General features: G+C 38.9%; 2 protein-coding genes across 6 annotated transcripts in view; one reads left to right on the top strand and one right to left on the bottom strand.

The window, feature by feature from the left end:
- SERPINI1 (serpin family I member 1) overlaps positions 1 to 12,766 on the bottom strand; it is a 72,948-nt gene extending 60,182 nt beyond the window's left edge. For 2 of the 5 annotated variants that reach the window (XM_077880218.1, XM_077880217.1), the window contains exon 1: positions 12,229 to 12,475. Coding sequence is in view for 1 of the 5 variants with exons in the window: in XM_077880215.1 (XP_077736341.1) it covers positions 12,615 to 12,693 (79 nt within the window). In the remaining 4 variants the exon portion in view is untranslated. Of the gene's footprint in view, positions 1 to 12,228; positions 12,476 to 12,614 lie in introns of those variants that run through there. The other 3 variants (XM_077880215.1, XM_077880219.1, XM_077880216.1) reach the window with 3 other exon arrangements.
- Positions 12,767 to 13,071: 305 nt separating this feature from the next.
- The window catches only part of PDCD10 (programmed cell death 10), a 41,624-nt gene continuing 34,642 nt past the window's right edge, over positions 13,072 to 20,053 (top strand). Inside the window, exon 1 of the mRNA XM_077880220.1 lies at positions 13,072 to 13,229. The gene's annotated coding sequence lies outside the window, so the exon portion shown is untranslated. The remainder of the gene's footprint in view (positions 13,230 to 20,053) is intronic.

Raw genomic sequence — 20,053 nt, 5'->3', positions numbered from 1 at the left:
TGATCTGAAGTATTTGATCCAGAATACAATTATTAACTTTTTCCTACTATAGGAATCTTATTTCATAAGAATTAATTTTAACATCTTGTTTTAAAACAATAGTAGCAACTATATAAATGTCATTTGTTTCATTATTTCATAGTCCCAATCTTGAATTCTTATCATTATTTGGCAAGTATGTATGCATTTTTTGTTGTTGGTGGTGATGGTGGTATGTGTGTCTTTGTACGACTAAAAGATTGTTTTTTTGTTCTCATGAACATTGAATCACAACCCAGCTGGATAAGCAGTTTTGAATCATAAATGTATTCCATTGCATTTCTGTACACAGTGGTCTACTGCCTCCCATTACTAAATGCTGCAGAAGACAAATCTAATGACAAGATGATTTCCACTCCCTTTGTTTTTACTTGCAGTTCTTTAGGTTCTCCTTCCTCTTCATTTTAAAATAAAAATTAACAAATGAAAAAACAACTTTAACAAAGTATGGCTAGACCTTCGTCTCTATTTGCTAATTTCACCTGGTGTTCTGTGACAAAATTATGTAAGATGAGACTATTTCCTTCTATTTTGTCTGCAAGACTGGGTTCCTTATAATTCAATCTTCCATAACTCTTCCCTATATATATTTTTTTTCAATTTTATAATATATACAGTTGGCCTATGAACAATGTGAAAGTTAGGGATTCTGACCTCTGTACGGTTGAAAATCTGTGTATAACTTCTGACTCCTCCAAAACTTAACTACAAATAGTCTACTGTTGTTCAAAAGCCTTACGGATAACTTAAACAGTCGATTAATACAAACTTTGTATATATTTATATACCGTATTCTTTCAATAAACCTAGAAAAAGAATATATTAAGAAAATCAGAAGGAAAATACATTTGTAGTACTATATTTATCAAAAAGACCTGTAAGTGAACCTGTACAGTTCAAACTTGTGTTGCTCAAGGGTTAACTATACTCACATTTTTACATGCACATTTTTAAAGTATATAGTTCAATGGGTTTTAATGTATTCATTAAGCTGTACCATCACCACTATTTATTTTTGGAACATTTCATCATCCCAGAAAGAAACCTTATAACCATTAGAACTGATCCTACATTTCCTATGTCCCTTGGTATTAACCTATTTTGTCTTTATGGATTTGCCTATTCTGAATATTTTATAGAAAACATAGCCTGTTGTGTCTTTTTTTTTTAGCCGACTGTTTTCAAGAGACATTCACATTGTAGCATCTTTCAGTTCTTCATTCCTTTTTATGGTCAAATAATATCCCATTGTTTGGCTATACATTTTATTCATTCATTGAGGGCCTTTTAGTTTTTAGAAGGGGGAGGGGAAGAGCGAGGAGAGAATTTTTTTAAAAATATTTTATTTATTTATTCATGAGAGACAGAGAGAGAGAGAGAAGCAGAAACATAGGCAGAGGGAGAAGCAGGCTCCTTGCGGGGAGCAGGATGCGGAACTAGATCCCAGGCCCCCGGGATCATGCCTTGAGCCAAAGGCAGATAGATGCTCAACTGCTGAGCCATCCAGGTATCCCAAGGAGACAGAGATTCTTAAGCAGGTTCCACTCCCAGCACAAAGCCCAACACGGGACTCCATCTCACAACACCTGATATCATGATCTGAGCTGAAATCAAGAATCAACACTTAACTGACTGAGCCACCCAGGCACCCTTTTACACTGCTTTTTGACTATTAATAATGCTTCTATGTAACATTTGTGTACAAGTTTTCATTGGACCTATTTTTTTCAATTCTATAGGCATATGCCTAGAACTTAATTAATAGGTCATATACTAACTATATGGTTGACATTTTGAGTACTGGCTAAATTGTTTCTCAATGTGGCTGCACTGCTTTGTATTTCCACCAGAATTTATGAAGGTTTAATTTTCTCCACATCCTAGGACTTGTTACTCTTTTCTATTTTACTATCTAATGGATATGAAGTAGTATCTCATTGTAGTTTTTGATTTCCCTCTCCCTAGTGACCAATATTATGTATCCTTTCATTTGCTTATTGGGCATCTGCATATCTTATTCAGAAAGAAGTATCTATTCAAATCTTTTGCTTACTTTGACTTTTTTATTTTTGAATCATAAAAAAAAAAAGTTCTTTATGTCCTTGGCTGTCTCTTCCCAAATATTTGATTTACAAATATTTAAGCCCTTTCTGTGGTTTGTCTTCTCATTTTGTCTTTTAAATCACAAAAGTTTTAAATTTGATGAAGTTCAATCTGTATTTTCTTTTGTCACTGTGCCTTTGGTGTCATATCTAAGAAACCATTGACTAATGCAAGGTGATGACAATTTGCTCCTATGTTTTCTTTGAAGTATTTTATAATTTTAGCTCATGTTTAGGCCTGTGATCCATTTTGAGTCAGTTTTTGTACATGGTGTGAGGTGGACCCAATTTTATTCTTTGCAGGTGGATGTCCAATTTTTTTTTTTTAAGATTTATTTATTTATTCATGAGAATAAAGAAAAGAAAAAGAGGCAGAGACACAGGCAGAGGCTCCTCGTGGGGAGCCTGATGTGATCCCAGGATCTTGCCCTGAGCTGAAGGTAGACACTCAACTGCTGAGCCACCCATGCATCCCCAGTTGTTTCAGTATTATTTGTTGAAGACTATCTCTTGTCATACATCAATTGACCACAAATATAAGGGTTTGTTTCTGGACTCTCAGTACTGCTCCACTAATATACATGTTTGGGTACACTGCATTTTCACATAAATTTTAAAATCACCTTGTCAATTTTTTCAAAAAAGATCTAATTTTATTCATTGGATCTACAGATTTGGGAAATAGCACCATCTTAACAATACTGAGTGTTTCAACCCATAAACAGAAGATATCTTTCAGTTTATTTCGGTCTTTTAAAATCTCTTTTAGTGATATTTTGTACATCGTTTTATGTTTTTGGTGTATAAGTCTTGTACTTCCAAAGTATTTAATATGTTTTGATGCTATTTTATTTTTCTTTGTTTTTGGATATTCTTTGCTGGTATATAAAAATACAATTGATGTCTTTATCTTATATCCTGCAACTTTGCTGAACTTATTAGTTTTAATTGTCTTGTGTGTGTGTGTATGGCCTTTCTAGAGTTGTTTATATGTAAGACCATTTTGTCGGTGAATAAAGATAGATTTACTTCTCCCTTTCCAATCTGGATGTTTTTATTTCTTTTTCTTGCCTCATTACCCTGGCCAGAATCTCTAGCACAATGTTGACTAGAAGGTGAGAGCAAACATCCTTCTTATTCTTGATCATAAAGTAAAATATTCATTCTTTCACCATTAAAAATGGTATTAGCTGTTGCATTTTGCATATATTCTTTATTAGGTGAGGAGATTTTCTATTCCTAGTTTAAGTATTTTCATCATGAAAATGTGTTAAATGATGTGATTTTTCTTCTATTGATGTGGTACATAACACTGATTGATTTTCATATAAAACCAACCTTGCATTCCTGGAATGAATCCTACTTGATTTTGGTACATAATTTTTATTTGTTGCCAGATTTGATTTGCTAGTATTTTGTTGAGGATTTCTGAGTATATATTTATATTTTCTTTCTTTTTTTTTCCTGTTTTGGTAGTAATTTGCCCATTTCATCTCGGTTATATAATTAATACCATGTAATTTATCATAGTATTCCTGAATAATCTTTTATTCCTACAAGATTGGTAGTGATGTCTCTTCTTTAGAATATTAACTTTTTTTTTTTTTTTTGACTATTCACTTTTAAATACACTTTCTTCTAAATTCGAAGTCTCTTAGCTTCTTTCTTAATTGACTGACATGGCTTCCTACAATATTTACTATGTTGTTCATATCCTTTTTTTTTAAAAAAAGAGAAAGGACAGAGACATAGGCAGAGGGAGAGGTAGGCTCCCTGCAAGGAGTCTGATGTGGGACTTGATCCCAGACCCTGGGATCATGCCCTGAGCCAAAGGCAGATGCTCAACCACAGAGGCACTGAGGCGTCTCTATGCTGTTCATTCTTAAATGTATTTTTTTTAAAGGTTTTATTTATTTATTTATTTGAGAGACAGAGAGTGAGTGAGAGAGAGCATGAGTGGGGGAACGAGCAGAGGGAGAGGGAGAAGCAGGCTCTCTGCTGAGCAGGGAGCCCGATGCAGGTCTTGATCCAGGGACTCTGGGTTCATGACCTGAGCCTCAGACACTCAACCGACTGAGCCACCCAGGCACCTCTCTTAATTGTATTTTAAAGTTTGCACTTTACTTTTCCATATATTGAGGTTGTTTCACTTTTATGTCCTTCTCATTATACCTATACAATATTTTGTGCAACACTTGAAAATTTTTTACAATTAGATGATACCATTTCCAGTTTCCTGAACATTTATTTTAGAAGCAGGATGTACTTAAATTTAGAGTTTTTAGTTTTCATTTGAATTAAGTTATAGTTCACTTAAAATAATAAATCATAACAAAATAAAATCTATCATTTAATAAAATAACATTTATGAACATGCCAGATATTCTGCAATGCACTTTGTATGAAATCTCATTATACCAACATAAATAGCCTTTGAGTCAAGTTACAGTTTACAAAACCAAATTTGAATACAGTTTTGTTGGACTGCAGAGCCCACATTCTTTAACTAATGGTTGACAAACTTTTAAAAGGGCCAGGTAGGAAATAGTTTAGGCTCTGGGCCCTGTGGTCTTTGTCACAATGACTCAATTCTGCTGTTGTATCAAGAAAACAATCTTCATGATATGTAAATGATGGGCATAGCAGTGTTTCAACAGAATTTGATTTATAAAAAAAGTAGTGTGCCTGTAGGCACAGTATGCCACCTTGTGCTCCTAACCAACACCCCACACTGCCCTACTTCTTTCTCAGAGCCATCCCGATTGCCACATTAGATCAATTTCTTCTGCTTCTGGACTTCTACTATAGCAGCTGTTGTAATACCAGTTTTAAGTCACATATTTTTATGTAAATGTGTTTTTATATAATTGTGTCTTCTTTTATTTACTGTATTAAAAGATTATGCCAAGGAGTAAATGACTTAATATATTTTGTTCTATCTCTCTAAGGTACCCAAACCCATACTACAAATTGTAAAAGTAGTTTAATATCTCTGATTAGGAGAAGTTTTTATGTTGAAAAAGTATGTATTTGTTTCCATTTTCTTATTTTCAACTTTTTCCTCAGACTTTCCTAACCTCAAGGAATCACTGGTTATCAAAACTGTAAGTCAAAGATGTGTCCTTGTAAGAACTAGTCAAAATTTAGGTAATAATTACTGAATGGATGTCAGTAATATTTTTCACATTTTTGGAACGAGTAATAACACCATTTTCCAGGATTACATTTTTTTTAGAGTGAGCTCCTCTCTATGAAACTATGGCATGTTTTCCTTTTATAGGCAGCTAAACGAATCTCTAAAAGGAATCAAATATCCAATTGTTCTTTCGTTTGTATTATATCTGTAGTCTCAAATGCAGTCTACTTGGAGATTCTTTGATACCTTGAGTTTTAAAGCAGATTTATAACAGAATCATCTTTTCGGGTATTATCGTCTGTAATAAAAAGTATAGGTCAAGTATTAAACGTGGTATGGGCCAGATGACCTTTAACCAGAGATATCATCAGTCTCTGACGAATGCCTTTGCTCAGAGACTTGAAATTTGGTAGTCATAGAAGTGAAAACTTAGGTTTAAGAAGGTTAGCATTTTCTAACCTGGGTGGAAAACAACAAATAAGCATGAGGCAGAAGTCAGGATGAGAGGAAGTACAATTTAAAATTAATATAATTTTAATTATCAGACAACAGTTGAAACTATCGACTGGTTACCCCCATTTTCAAGTCACTTTTTGCCTACTTTACCCACCACAAAAGCCCAAAGTCATTGATACTCTAGCTTCCCTTAAAGCTAGGGCCACCCAGAAGCTAGGGAATAGTAGATCCACAGGAGACATTTGTAAGAGGAGGCTGTTGGGAAAGCTATTATTTCTTGCTTAAAAGAGAAAGACTTGAGTGGTACAGTCATTCCTTATTCTTCCCGCCCTGAACTAGAATATGTTATTTGGATCACCAGGAATATCCATCTTGTAGCAAGCACGAGAAAGGACATGAGGATAAAACCCTTACAACATTGAGCCTCTAAACCAAAAGTAAACAACTTCTTTTAGACTTCTTGTTTTGGAATAATAAATCCCTATTGTTTTATGTTATTGTATGTAAAACTGGAAGCTGAAAGCATTTCTAACTGACACATACTATAAAACTATTTTTTAATTGTCAATTATTCTGGGGCCGTATAATAGAAGTGAGAATTTGCTGTTTTAGATAATCTTGGTAGTAAGATTTCTTCTGTAAAATGTTTAACTTTACATTAGTAATTATTAGCTAAATCTGCTCTTATGATAAAAAAACATGAATTATTAGGCCTTTATAATTTTAGGTTATTGTCATTTTAGTATAATTTTTAAAAAGTTCCCTGATTTAGCAAAAACAAAAATTATATACCATCGTTATGTGGCTGTAAGGATACTGGTGTTATCAAAATTATATCCAGTATTATATGTCAAATGACTTATGATGTAAAATACAATTTAATCATTTAATCTGCTTTGAACATAAAACAAGTGATTTAATATATGTAAGGAATTTAGGATATTTTGTACAGTTTCTTAACTGGACGGCTGATTATATCTAAAAAACATTAATTGCTTCAATGATTTTAGATTGCTTTGTGAAGTACTCAACAATTAAATGAATGGCAAAATTATACATCATAATACAGTGTTTATAGCACATTACTAAAAGGTGGAAAAACAATAAAGTTTATTAATTCTTCAAGTTACATAGGGTGTTTGTAAGTTACATAGGTGTTTAGGGTTAAAGACCTTAAATAAAACTAGTTAGTTTTTCAAAGCAAAATTTAGGTCATCAAGAAAATAACAGAAGCAATCCAAAGTGGGCAACATATCAAAAGCACTGCAGTGAGCTGTTCCGGGCCCATTTAAAAGAAGCCAAGCTGCTAGGAGGGAAATGGATTTGAAGTTGTTAGGTGCTCATTAAATTGCTAGATTGTGCAATAGATATCACTTTGTGACACTCGAGTTACTGTTATTGACAACTCTGATATGAGATAGATCTGGGAAAAACAGTACACTTAGGAAAATGAGATTATTAAATCAAAATAAATTCCATCTGCCTTCCTTCCCACACTAAATTAGGAGTGGTGAGGAGCTCAGAAGGCTCCTTTCCTAGGCAGAACCAGGAGGAGGTCTTGAAGCAATGGCTGGAGCTGGAGGTACCATGCACACTTCAGCAGCTATGAAGTACAGAAGGCTAGCACTGAGCACTGTTAATGCCAAATCTCAGAATTCATCCCTCCCCCATGCTTGCTCAAAGATGACAAATGCCTGTATAATTTAGGTTTAATAAGCCTGAAGCAGGCCTCCGGATGCAACCATTTCACTAAAAACTGAACACCTAAGACCAGTTAAAAATATTAGTTACAATAAAGCCTCATATTACATTTATCTGTTTTCCTCTAAGTCTCTATTTCTGTGTCAAGAAAGAAAAGTCATAGAAAATAGAAAGTATGTATGAGTGTGTGGGGAATGTTACTTAAAGGTATATCTTTAAGTCAGCAAAATTTTAGAGGCAAAGAGAGACCAAACTCCAAAAGGGATCCAATTAATAACTTTATATCTAAAGTATACTCATATGTAAGGTTGCAATTGATAGCAATGTTTGCTCTATTCATTCACAAAGTCAATAGTAGACACCAATATTTATATTTAGCTCTATTTAAGCAACTGTTGTGGGCAAAGGGCTGCATTTGGTGCTAAAACAGTTGTCTAAGAAAAAAATCACTTTTCTGGTTGTAGCTGTTTGTGAAAAATGTAAAACAGTGTTTCATTATAGGTTGTCAAATATTAAACCAATTGTTACCAAGTACAGACTTTCTATAAGGCTCTTAAATAGAAAGGCAAATGAAGCTCAGTTCTGAAGTTACTAAGCATCTTGTGAAGAAGACAGTTATGAACTCAGCTAACTCTATACAAGGCACAATGCTAAGCATGAAGAGTAATGCCGAAGCAACATGAAGAAAGAAGGCTAATCATAGATTCTAAGCCAATCTGTATCTGTTTGCATGCTGGAAAGATGTTTAAAAAGTAAAGAAAAGGCAGTTAAATATCTGCTATTATTAAATTTACTACTAAAAAACCATTTGTAATTAACTCGAATTCTCCAGGTCTTATAATAATGAAAGGACAATCGCATTTGAATTCTTCATTCTAACACTAATCAGGTTAATTTGTTTCTGGAAGGCTGAATGCAAAAGACAATAAATGCCCAGCTCCACATGTGTTTAAATATAGTCTGCCTTCCTTTCTTGTTTTTTGTTTTTGTTTTTTTAAGAAATGATAAGAAAAATGGAAGAACAAATTCGCTTTTTACAGAATGAAATATGTGTTTCATGAATAAGCTTCAACAAAGGTACCTTACTCAGGTAAAAGGGTACTGAGTCATAGGGTTCCCTGGCTAGAAAATGCAGACCTTGTTTGCCACCAATCAGAGAGCCCTTTCCCCTCATCCGTATTCCCTATCTCTGGGATGAATTTAGAAATGTTGGCACACAAAATTGTACATCACTCTTTGCAGCTCACACAATGTGAATGAAATTGGGCCCAATGGACATTTTTGCAAAGGCCAACCAGCACAAAGACATTCTCAGAAAGCCTAATGTATAGTAATTATTCTGTGAGGTCAACTTAACTCTTGTCTATCAAAATGCAAAATGTCTCAATGTGTACATTAAAAACATCTTAGTAGTTTTAATTCAGTAAGCGGTTATAGGGCCACTTCTTCATGTTGAGCAGAGAGGATGCTCAGAATAAGCAGGAGATAGGAAAGAGGTATGTTGTCTCCAGGAGCTAATAATCTAGTTATTTAAACACACTTACTGAACTTCAAGCACTAAATTTCGAAAACATCAGAAGACTGAAAACAAAACAAAAACAAATCCCTACCTTTGTATAATAATTAATCCTGATCCCCCAAAGCAGTACTTAACCCTTGGAAGTTTGCTGTAAAAAGGAGGGGGGGCGGTGTTCTTGCTCCTCTGTAGGGTCTGATTCAAGAATCTCTGTTACTAAGGTGGGGAAACCCCTTTTAGGTTTTTACTTGTTTTTTAATATTATGTCCAAATAGTTCATTCACTTAGAAGTGAATGTATGAGCAGAAGATCTTTTTTTGCTTTGTTTTAATAACCCATGATTACTCAAAATCTAATGAAATAATGTCAGTCTGACTCCTGTTTAAAAGGACAATATAGGAAAGTACTGTTTCTCACTATGGGTATTAAGCTTCTGGAAATGATTGGGGGGGAAAAACCCAGGGAACCACTTATAGGCATTTAACAAAACAGATGGAATCTCTTTTCTCTCTTGCTAAGGACAGTTTCTCAAACTGTTTATCAAATGGTACTTTTCATATTTATCCCCTTCTATTAATCACCTTCCCAACACATCAAAACCATTTGATCTTGAACCTTTAAGTCTTGTTCTTTTTGTGCTGCATGCATCAGTGAATCCTCCTGTTAGAAAGAGAAATCCATGCTACTCAATTATTTTCACTCAGTAAGTTTACAGTCAGAATTTGGAATTTTAAAAAAGTTCAAAATATACTGTAATTTGAAATTAACGAAGTCTTTTGGCTAAAGAACAGTGATCCCCAGAGCATTGTTCGTTCCAGAGAGACATTCTGCACTCTGTTGGTTTTTCTTTCTCATCATATCATATGCTAATAGCTATACGCAAGTAGTAAAAATCAAGAGCAGAATAAATAATATGCTTTAACCTAGGTAGTGCTTTACATAAAATTATAAACTGTCACATAAAGAATCATCTTGACACCAATAACATCATACAGTCAAGAAGTCTTTAGATTATCTGAGATTTAATGTGAATATCAATTTAAAATCTCTTGACACAAGCTCAAGGTAACAAATACCCAAGTACTATACATTGCTAAGGATTTTCTCCCTTATAAAAAAAACATGGTCTTACTCCCAAATGATACAGGAACCCAATCTCTTTTCAGTGACAAATTAAAGGGTATTCAAATCTTGGAAGCAGGCAAAAAAAAATCCAGTACTTTAATACTACAAACTCATCCCACTCCTAATGAGACTCTATGATACCTCACAGCAGAGGACCCAGAGATAGTTCTAATTCAAAGTACATCTGAATTTCAACTGTTTTGATATTTTTTCTATCCCAGCTCCTTATTAACTGATTCTCAATATTCCCAGTATTATTATTATTGTTATACAGGGTAAATAAATTAGTGACAGCAAGTGTTCAATTTTACAAAATCAATCAGTGCCAGAGACTAAGGAAGATGCTAAGACCCTGACTCAGAACAATCTACTTTATCATAAATAGCAAGGGTAAAAACAATCTTTTCCAAGCCTCACAATACTCTAGTATCCATTTTTTTTTTCCTCCTAAGATCATTTACATAGGGTCTCATCAGCTATGTGGATTAATAGGCTCTCCTGTGATACAGCAAAGATAATCTCAGATCCTTATCATGGCTAAGTTTAGTGGCTGCTATTGCTTTTTCTTTCTTCTAAGCTCTCTGCTGCTTCTAATACCTGATCTGCTCGGGGACAATCTAAAAGCAGCTGTTTCTCTAAGATCTGTCCATCTATATATTTCTCTGGTGTGTAAGAATGTGGCAGGGGGTGCTGGAGGGGAGGAGTAAATACACTGATAAGTCATTTAGGCTTATCAGTAAGTAGCACTCAGTAGGATAGAACTTTAACCTGTGAACAGAATTCCTTCTGGCCATTTCTTTTCAAAAAGGAATTTTGTGTGTGTCACAAAAATAAAATCCGAAAATCCTAAGTAAATGAGGAAAGCATGCAAACACGAAAATAAAAGGTAATTTCTCCATTGTATTGATCCTAGGTAGAAAAAAAAAAACAAAAAAAAAACAAAAACCCCAGATTATTCGCCCAGACCCGGGAGTACACAACTGTCACAATGAAAGCATTTCAGAGCAAAATGTGCTGCAATATGCTACTATGATTAAAAGCCATGTAATCTGAAAGACCTCTGTAACAAAAGGAAAAATAGCTATTTACACACTTTTCTAAAAAAAAACAAAAACAAAAACAAAAAAACAAAAAGGCTGCAGTTTTGTGATAGTTACACAAAGGGAGGTGTGACTTTCACCTATACCTAGTATTAAGACCGTATTTTCATCCACAGGTATTTGATAACATTCGAAAAAATTGCACATGGTTTAACACTAAGAATAAACTACTATTTTATGATACTATTACATGTGTTTTACGCCTAAACCCGTCACAACACATACTGGGGGTAATCATTTAGCACACACTCCCTAAACAGGAAAGATCCTCACACAGTTTTTTCCTGTACTTTAGTTTTTTTTTTTTTTCCCCCAAATGTACAATTACCAGCCCCAAAAGAGAGGATAAGGAGCGGCAATGAAGTACACCATATGTTCCCACTGTAGGCTGAGTCCTAGTCTTTGTTCCAACATCCTAGAGCCGCTGTTAGGAAAGCTAAGTATCCATCCAGCAAAGCGGTTTTACGGTATTGCGGGCAAAGTTATACTTCTGATAGGTTTGGTCATCTCGATTATTCCTGCCTGCATTTGCTTCCTTAATACAAATCCCTTTCAATTTTGGGAACCTGCGGTAAACCGCCCTGGAAAACAGGTCGGTCGCAGGACAACCTGATAAAGCAACGCACAGGGTAAACACTGAAGAAGAAATGCAAAGTTATTTTCCTAGTGCAAGAGTTTTGAAGTAATTCCGTATCAACGACAAAATCTTTTTTTTTTTTTCTTTTTGCCAGCTGCGCACCTACCCAGATATCATCCACCTCATCCTCAATTAGCAGGGTTTCGCTCAATCTTAACATCTCCCAGAACAGTTTTAATGCTATAACTCACACCAAAGACCACTAACCACGCCCTTTATACCCAGAATCAAGCCACCTTTTGCTTCCCGCCCCCCCCCCCCTTACAAAGTCCAAAATGCACATCCGATTTCATCTAAGAGGGTTCGCACCGGGTCCCTACCCCGAGTCGGAGACCCTGGCTGCGCCCGGAGGATTCCCCTGGAAGTCGCTGTCTCCCGGGCGCCGCGGGCCGCGCGGAGGGGGCGCCCACGCTTACCTCCCACACACCTGCAACCCCTGGCGGGATGCTGGAGCCGATGCTCGCGGGACCGCGCTCCGCTCCGCCCGAGCTCCTGCTCTCGGCTCTCCCGGGAAACTAGAGTCCAGCCTGCGCCTCGGGCTGCTACAGGGACCCAAGCTCCGCCTCCCGCTCCTCCAGTTGGCGAATTCGGCGGCTGTCGCTCCTCCCCCTGCTGCTCCTGCGGCCGCCCCGGCTGGCGGCGGCGGGAAGCGGCTGCGCCCGAGCCTCCCCGCTCCCTGCGCTTCTGCAGCTGTTCGGCCGCTTCCCTTCCCCGGGCCCCCCCGCCCCGCGCCGGGCTCACACCTGCAGCTGCTTCCTGCCCTGCCCCGCCCCGGGCGCCTCCTCGAGAAGCCCAGGCTCACCCGATCCCTTCCCGACGCCGCCTGGCGTGCCCGGGGCTCGTCCGCGATCGGGGAAGCCGCTGCTCGGGCCTGGACGCATCCCCCCCCCCCCCTCCCTCCACCCCGGCGATTCCCCGCTCGGTGCAGCGTCCGCGGCTCAGCCGCCCCACGTTACCCGCCTCAGGACCTCCCCCCCGCACCCCCTTCCTTCCTGGGCCCTGCCAGCCCGCCCCCACAATGGGTGAGCCGCCCGCAGGGCCGACCCAGCACCCTGATTGGTGCAGGTGAGGGCTGACCCCGCCCTTCCTCCTCCTCTCCGACACCCTCTCTCCGCGTCTCACCTCCTCCCGCAAAGGCAGGGAATTCTCCTGCTATTGGCTAGAGCTGTCCCCACCCATCGCCTTGGGCTCCACCGCACGGCCTGCCGGGAGTCGTAGTCCGGCCCGTGTCGGAATGGCCGCCGACGGCGGCTGGCGGGACTACAAGTCCCGAAAGGCCCCTGCGCGACTCCGGCCGGGCAGGATTCCGGACAACGCCTGGTTCCTCTCGGGTCCTTCCGGCGTCGCCGGAGTGAATTGATCCGGGAGTTGAAGAGGGCTCCGAAGGTGGGAAGTGAAGTCAGTGCCTCAGTTGCCGGTAAGGTGTGGCCGCCCCGTCCCGGGGTGCGGAGCCCCGAGCGGCGCGGAAGAGGGCGGGGGTCGCGCGGGGGTCGCGCGGGGGCCGTGGGCTGGGCTGTGGCGGGCGGCGCGGACGCGGCGGGGAGCGGGGCCCTCTGGGCGTCAGCGAGGGTCCCCGGCGCGAGCGGCGGAAAGCGGGTTCGTAGACGCCGCCTGCCCGGTTCGGGCCCGGACGCCTCCAGGAAGTCTCCTCCAGGTGGGGGCGGGAGGGGGAGGCGAGCGTGGCCTCGGGTGCCCCGGGAGGAGGGAGCGGGCGGATGTGCCTGGGGTGGGGTCCTCCGAAGGTGTGGCCTGGGGCGCGGAGAGGTGGCTGCTGCTGCTGCCCTGCGCTTGCAGGTCGGCTGGGGGAGGAGGGGCGGGGAGGGGCGCTGGGGAGTGGCTCTCGGGGTGACCCCGGCTGTGCCCTCTGGGGAGGAAGAGTGCGCCGTCGGCTGACGGGGCTCTGCGGGTTCAGGTCCAGTTCCCTGACGTGGCCCCTCTCCGGAGGCAGGTCTTGCCTCTGACCCCCGGGGGGGGGCAGTTCCCAAGGTACCTTTACACCCCTTGTGCTTTCAGAGACTCTGTTCTCAGGCGCCGACCAGAAGCCGAGGGGACAGGCGACATGCCCAAGGTCACACACCTGGGGACAGGTCTGAGTCCAAGCCGCTCATAATCCAGTTTCTTTCTTTTTTCTTTTTTTTTTTTTTTTTAAGATTTTTATTTATTTACGCATGAGAGAGACACACAGAGAAAGAGAGAGGCAGAGACACAGGCAGAGGGAGAAGCAGGCTCCACGCAGGGAGCCCGACGTGGGACTCGAACCCGGGTCTCCAGGTTCCCACCCCGGGCTCAAGGCCGCGCCAAACCGCTGAGCCACCCGGGCTGCCCTATATAATCCAGTTTCTGACTCAGAGGTGCCCACTCACCAGAAAGAGCAGGGAGGTTGGGTGTTTTTTTTTTTGTTTGTTTTGTTTTGTTTTTTTGAAGTGAGTAGGGGGAGATTGCAGAGTAACGCATTTTATGGTTTTCTTAGGAGCCCTTTGTGAGATGAAGAGTTTGTGTGTGTGTGTGTGTGTGTGTGTTTTCTGAGTTGGAGAAATTCCTCCGTGAAGGAAGGACACACACTTTTTTTTTTTTGAAAAAGAAGACTGAGTTGCAGCTGACTTACGGATGTATTAAGCGATGGACTACATTTCAAACGGTAGAGAATGACCTAGGAGAATGTCAAAATACATCCCATCCTCATATTTAAGAGATACACCGCTTTCCCTCCCTACCTTAGGGCTGACTGTTGCTACTCTCACTTGAGTAGAGCCGGCAGTGGTAGTGTGGGAATTCTTTCACAAGACTTATTTTTTATTTTTATTTTTTTTACGTTGTGTTCAAGTCACAAAGCATCAGGAGAGGTGACTGTGCTCCTTTACTAGAAAAGAGGGTACGTTGCATTTCTTGGAAGTAGCATCACATTTTTTGTTGTTGTTGTTGACTCCTGTTTCCTTGTCCCCCTCATTTTCTGGACTCCAGTATGTTGGTGAGTTTTTCTTAGCTTAGTCCATGACTTTTAATTCATCCTATTTAAAGAATGGGAAAAATTGGACATTTACATTTTATTTTTAAACATTTTTTTTAAGATTTTATTTATTTATTCATGAGAGACACAGAGGAGAGAGAGGGGCAGAGACACAGGCAGAGGGAGAAGCAGGCTCCATGCAGGCAGTCGGACGTGGGACTCGATCCCCGGTCCCCAGCATCGCGCCCTGAGCTGAAGGCAGGCGCTAAACCGCTGAGCCACCTGGGCTGCCTCACATTTATATTTTCTATTGAGCAGAGAGCAGTATGCTTGTAACACAGTCTTCTCCTTTATAATTGTTAGTGTGACCATTCATAGCTTATGAATATTATCTTTCATAGAATCTTAGGTGTGTGTTTTTTGACATGAGGATTTCCTTTGTGTTGTTTACATACAGTAATTCAGTATCTACTGATAGCTAGTAGTTAATCGTGGTTTAGTGTCATGTAAGTTGACCACTGAAATATGCTGCTTTTTGAATGTACTCTGCAAACGTAGGTTCTACAGTGTATGACTTTTGAATGCAAAAACACTTTCTAGGATCGTAATATTGCATATTGCTCCCCTTTGACTGAAGTTAAGATGGTCTGGAAATTAGTATGACCTTAAAAGTAGAATATGATCCTATAGAAAGAAGTAGGAAGAATAAGAGTAATGTAGCACCATGAGTAATGCAGTACACAAGGAAGGAAGACCAACTAACCAAATGAACCAGTGGGGATAACTGGTTCCATGCTATGTTATAGACGGAAATGGTAGTTTACATGGACTTCAAACTGAACATGAGTGAGTGATGGTAAAGCAAAAATGTTAACATGTTTTCTAGACAGCACAGGAGGTGTTTCCTTTTTGTTGAGGGAAGTGTGAAATGAGTTCTCTAACTTTTGGCATGCAGCTATGAGGTTGTGGAATGAGCTTTTGAACTACAGGAAAATTTGGAAATAAGTAAAATTAATTTATTTTTTTAAAGAAGATTTTATTTATTTATTCATGAGAGACACAGAGAGAGAGAGAGAGGCAGAGACACAAGCAGAGGGAGAAGCAGGCTCCATGCAGGGAGCCCGACTTGGGACTCGATCCGGGGTCTCCAGGATCACACCCTAAGCCATAGGCAGGTGTTAAACCGCTGAGCCATCCAGGGATCCTCCAGTAAAATTAATTTAATGCTAGTTTTTTTGTTCTGGGTTCAGTTCTATCATTACTCTTCATCTCTGAGGTCCATCCTAGTTTGGATAATTCATCTATATTTAATGATGGAGTAAGGTTTTTATTGTATTTATCATCTTTCAGTCACAGGCTGGTACCCTGTGGTCACTTTAGATCTCAGCACATTGAAGAATTTAGGGTTCCCAGAGTTATGTGTATAATTGTATTTTTATAGTAGTTTGTAGTTCACCAGTATCCACATTTGTTCTCAGTTTTGGTTTTGCAGGAGCCTTGTGTCAGCTTTTGGATCTCTTACAGGCCTTAGGATGTTTCCCATGTGCATCTGTCTTTAAGGGTAGAAGTTCATGAGAACAGGACTCTGTATTACTGCATTCCCAGTAGCTAAAATAATTGAGTACCTGTTTACAGTGTATGTAGTTCAGATTGGTTAAACGTAAGGTCATGTAACTAGTGACTGGTGGGATTAAGGCATAATCCAGGTCTTGTGACTGTAGATCTTACTGTTATAGAATGAAGACCCAATTCCTAAAATTACTTATTTCACACGAGAAAAGGACTTAAAATGACTTAAATATTCAAATTCTCTTACCTTCTTACTTTTTAATGCTCGCAGTTTATCCTTTGCCTCCTTTTCAGCTTTCCATCCTATCCCCAGCCTTTCTTATTTACTGCACCTTTCAGTTACTATATAGCAAGTTCCTTCCTGATTTGGGAACCTTTCTTTGTGTTCCATCTCCCTGGGGACTGCACCCTCTCCCCTTCCCAAATCTGACCAACTCCTAGTTCATTTGCAGATCTCATTTAAATGTCATTCCTCAGGGGAACTTTTCCTGACCTTCTTTGACCCCTCCTTCCTGAAACTAGAACTTACTATAGTAAGTTCCCAGTATATCTTCACCATGCTTTGTAACTTTTTTGTAGCATCATCACAACAGGAACTTAATTGTTTTTTTTACTTGTTTGATAAATGTCTCTCCCTCACTAGACTATAAGCTCCCTAGGTAAGGCCCTCTGGTTTGTCATGTGCCTTACCTCACTAACGCATATCTGGCCTGGAGTTAGTTTTCAGTAAATACTTGCTGAATAAGTGAGTAAATGATTGAATGAATGAGTGCATTCATGCACACGCCTCTAGCACTCTGTTAGGGACAGGAATACAGAAACAAGTAAAACAGACTTGCTTTACACCCTTAGATGAAAGGACTTATGATAGAAATTTTATAATATAATTTGTAGAAAGATGTTTGGTCTTTTTGGAGGCCTCTAAAATCAGGATAGATTGCTTTCTATAGGGAAATGACAAAGGAGTCCTTTTCTATTACAGCAAACTTTGTGTAACGGCATTTTGGAGATCTTATCCCTGTCCTGCTTTTTGCAAACAGCATTCATTATAACAAAATACAAATGTGGAGGAAACTAACTTTTAATGGGTTCTGTGCTTTACTGATGTGATCTCATTTTGTCCTGAACAGAATCCATGCTTTTTCTTTTCTCTTTGTTTTTTCATTTTGTTTTTTTTGTTTGTTTTTTGTTTTTTTTTTCATTTTGTTTTTTAACCATGATATCTCCTTTGAATTTTGCTTGTAGTATCATCTGCTTTAAACAAGGTGACTTTGTAAAATTGAATAGTGCTTATTTCAAAGGGGCTTATATTTTGGGTTTCTAGAAAATTTTCATATTTCACTGGGTCTTAAGATGATACTTTATTTGCTTTAAACCAGATACTTAGGAGAGTAAAATGATCATTATTTTAAAACATGCAAACTAAATTTCAGGGATAAATTTTGTGTTAGGTTTTGGTCATGAAAACACATTCTCTAATCCTTTGCAGTACTATAATAATAGCATAGAATAAATTGAACAGCTCTGAATTGCTGTAACCTTATATGCTTTCATGGATTTACCAATTCCCTCTCCCACGAGAGATTGTCCACAAATGATTGCTGGTATTTGGCTTTAAAATTTGATAATGCTCCCAGTTTTCATTAATAAGCGTAAGTCTTTGATAAGTCCTAACCTGAATTTTTTTATAAAAGTCAGTTTTTATGTTATTTCCTTACTGATTTTTTTTATCCAAGAAATTCATATTTACCTGGTATAACCAATATATGGAGGATAAATCTGAAGTACTGCTGCTTACATGTTTTTGGATTATTAGGGTCATTATGATAGGGAATATTACTAAAAATTTTAAGCTAATTTCATGGTAAGTAGACCATAAAAGGGATTTTGAAGTTAAATAGTGTGATTTTATTTGTATGCACATATGTATGTTTCTGCATTTGAAATGTTACAGAAAGAGCCTTAGATACTGATTTTTTTAGGACACATGCACAGTGTAACCAATGAAAACACCTTAATTGCAGCAGTTAGAAATAATTTATTTGCAGAAAGGTAAACAATGTAGTTTGGTCTATTTTTGTCTGTAGGAAGAGGAAAAATGCAGTTTTTGTTTTTATTTTTATCTTTTTTTTGAAAAATTCAGTTTTTAAATTTTAGCTACAATATTAATTGCATCTCCAATGTAAGTGTAATATACAATCTTATTTTTCTTTCTTTTTTTTTTTTTAAGATTTTATTTATTTATTCATGAGAGAGAGAGAGAGGCAGAGACACAGGCAGAGGGAGAAGCAGGCTTCATGCAGGGAGCCTGACGTGGAACTCGATCCCGGGTCTCCATGATCGTGCCCTGGGCTGAAGGAGGCGCTAAACCACTGAGACACCGGGGCTGCCCCAAATCTTACTTTTCAAGATCGCCCTTATATTTTTGGTTTGACTAACTTTTTTTAACTGCTCAAAAAGTGAGTTGAGTCTATACAGTCTCAATCTTACTCTTCTATAGTTGCTTAGAATCAATTGTTGCTATTTAAAAGAAAGGGGGGGAAAAAAGGATTTTAGCAGCAAGTTTATGAATTACTTGGGTAACAGCAGTGCAGTATATTAAATGATAGGCACTACTGTTTACTCAGGCCATTCCCTTGGAAATAAGTTTACCAGAAGTAAGTATAGATTACATAATGATACTTTGGTTCATTTCTTTGCCAAATAGTTACTGAGTATATATTATGTGTGAAGTTACCTTAAAAATTTGGAATGAACTGGGATATAATCTGATAGCATTTATTGAGCAGTAACTCAGTGCCAGGCATCACACTAAGCATGTCACATGACGTCATATAATCCTTGGAGCAGTCCAATGAGGTAGAGGCACTAATATCCCTAATTTAAATTAGAGAAAGTGAAGTATAGAGCGTTTAAGCAACTTGCCTGAGGTTATACAAGGAGTAATTGCATGGAATTAGGATTTGAATCCAGGCTGCCTCACTCAAGAGACTGTATTTTAAATCTTTGCCATGAAAATGATGTAATGATTGAGCTCTATTGGAGGGCAGTTAAATTTAGAGTTGCAGTTAAAAAGAACTTTTATATTAGATGGTAAGGTTGGTATGGTAGGCAAAAATTACTTATATTCAAATTCACTTGAAAAAATCTTTTAGGGAGTTACTACATTGGAGACTAACCTAACTTTCACCCAGCCAGTTTTCCTTTTAATAGAATTACTTTTCCTGTGAGTAGTAGGTGATATATATGACTTGTTATCCAGAGCCATGTGGGAAAAGAAATATGTATAACACAGAAATGATCTGCTCATAGAGGTACTGTGGCTCTTAAGTGGCAGGGGGAATAGCAGATCCCTGGTCTGCCCTGTCTTTCATTCTGGGGCTTATGTTCATGAATTGGAATTATGATCACTTAGGGATTTCAATAGTTCTTTCTTTTTTGTTTTTCTTCAAAAAATGTAAGCATGTGTGTTGAGCTTGTATACAGTAAGTATATGTATAACATGAGGCAGGTATGCTCATGGAGTTATGCAAAGTGGCAGCTTGACATGTATTTCCTTATTGTTCTCTTCCCTGAAAGACTGCACCACCCTGAAGGGCACGGACTCTTTCTGACTTTTCATCACCACATCTCCACCTAAGACTTACTGACTTAGACTGCAGAGAACTGCAGTAGCTATTAGGAAATGGAGAAAGGAATAAAAACTTCTCTTTAATGTGGTTTCA

Source organism: Canis aureus, chromosome 31 (genome assembly GCF_053574225.1).
Source record: "Canis aureus isolate CA01 chromosome 31, VMU_Caureus_v.1.0, whole genome shotgun sequence".
Lineage (NCBI taxonomy): Eukaryota > Metazoa > Chordata > Mammalia > Carnivora > Canidae > Canis > Canis aureus.
The sequence above is the reverse complement of the archived record's forward strand: the minus strand, read 5'-3'. Positions and strand labels throughout refer to the sequence as shown.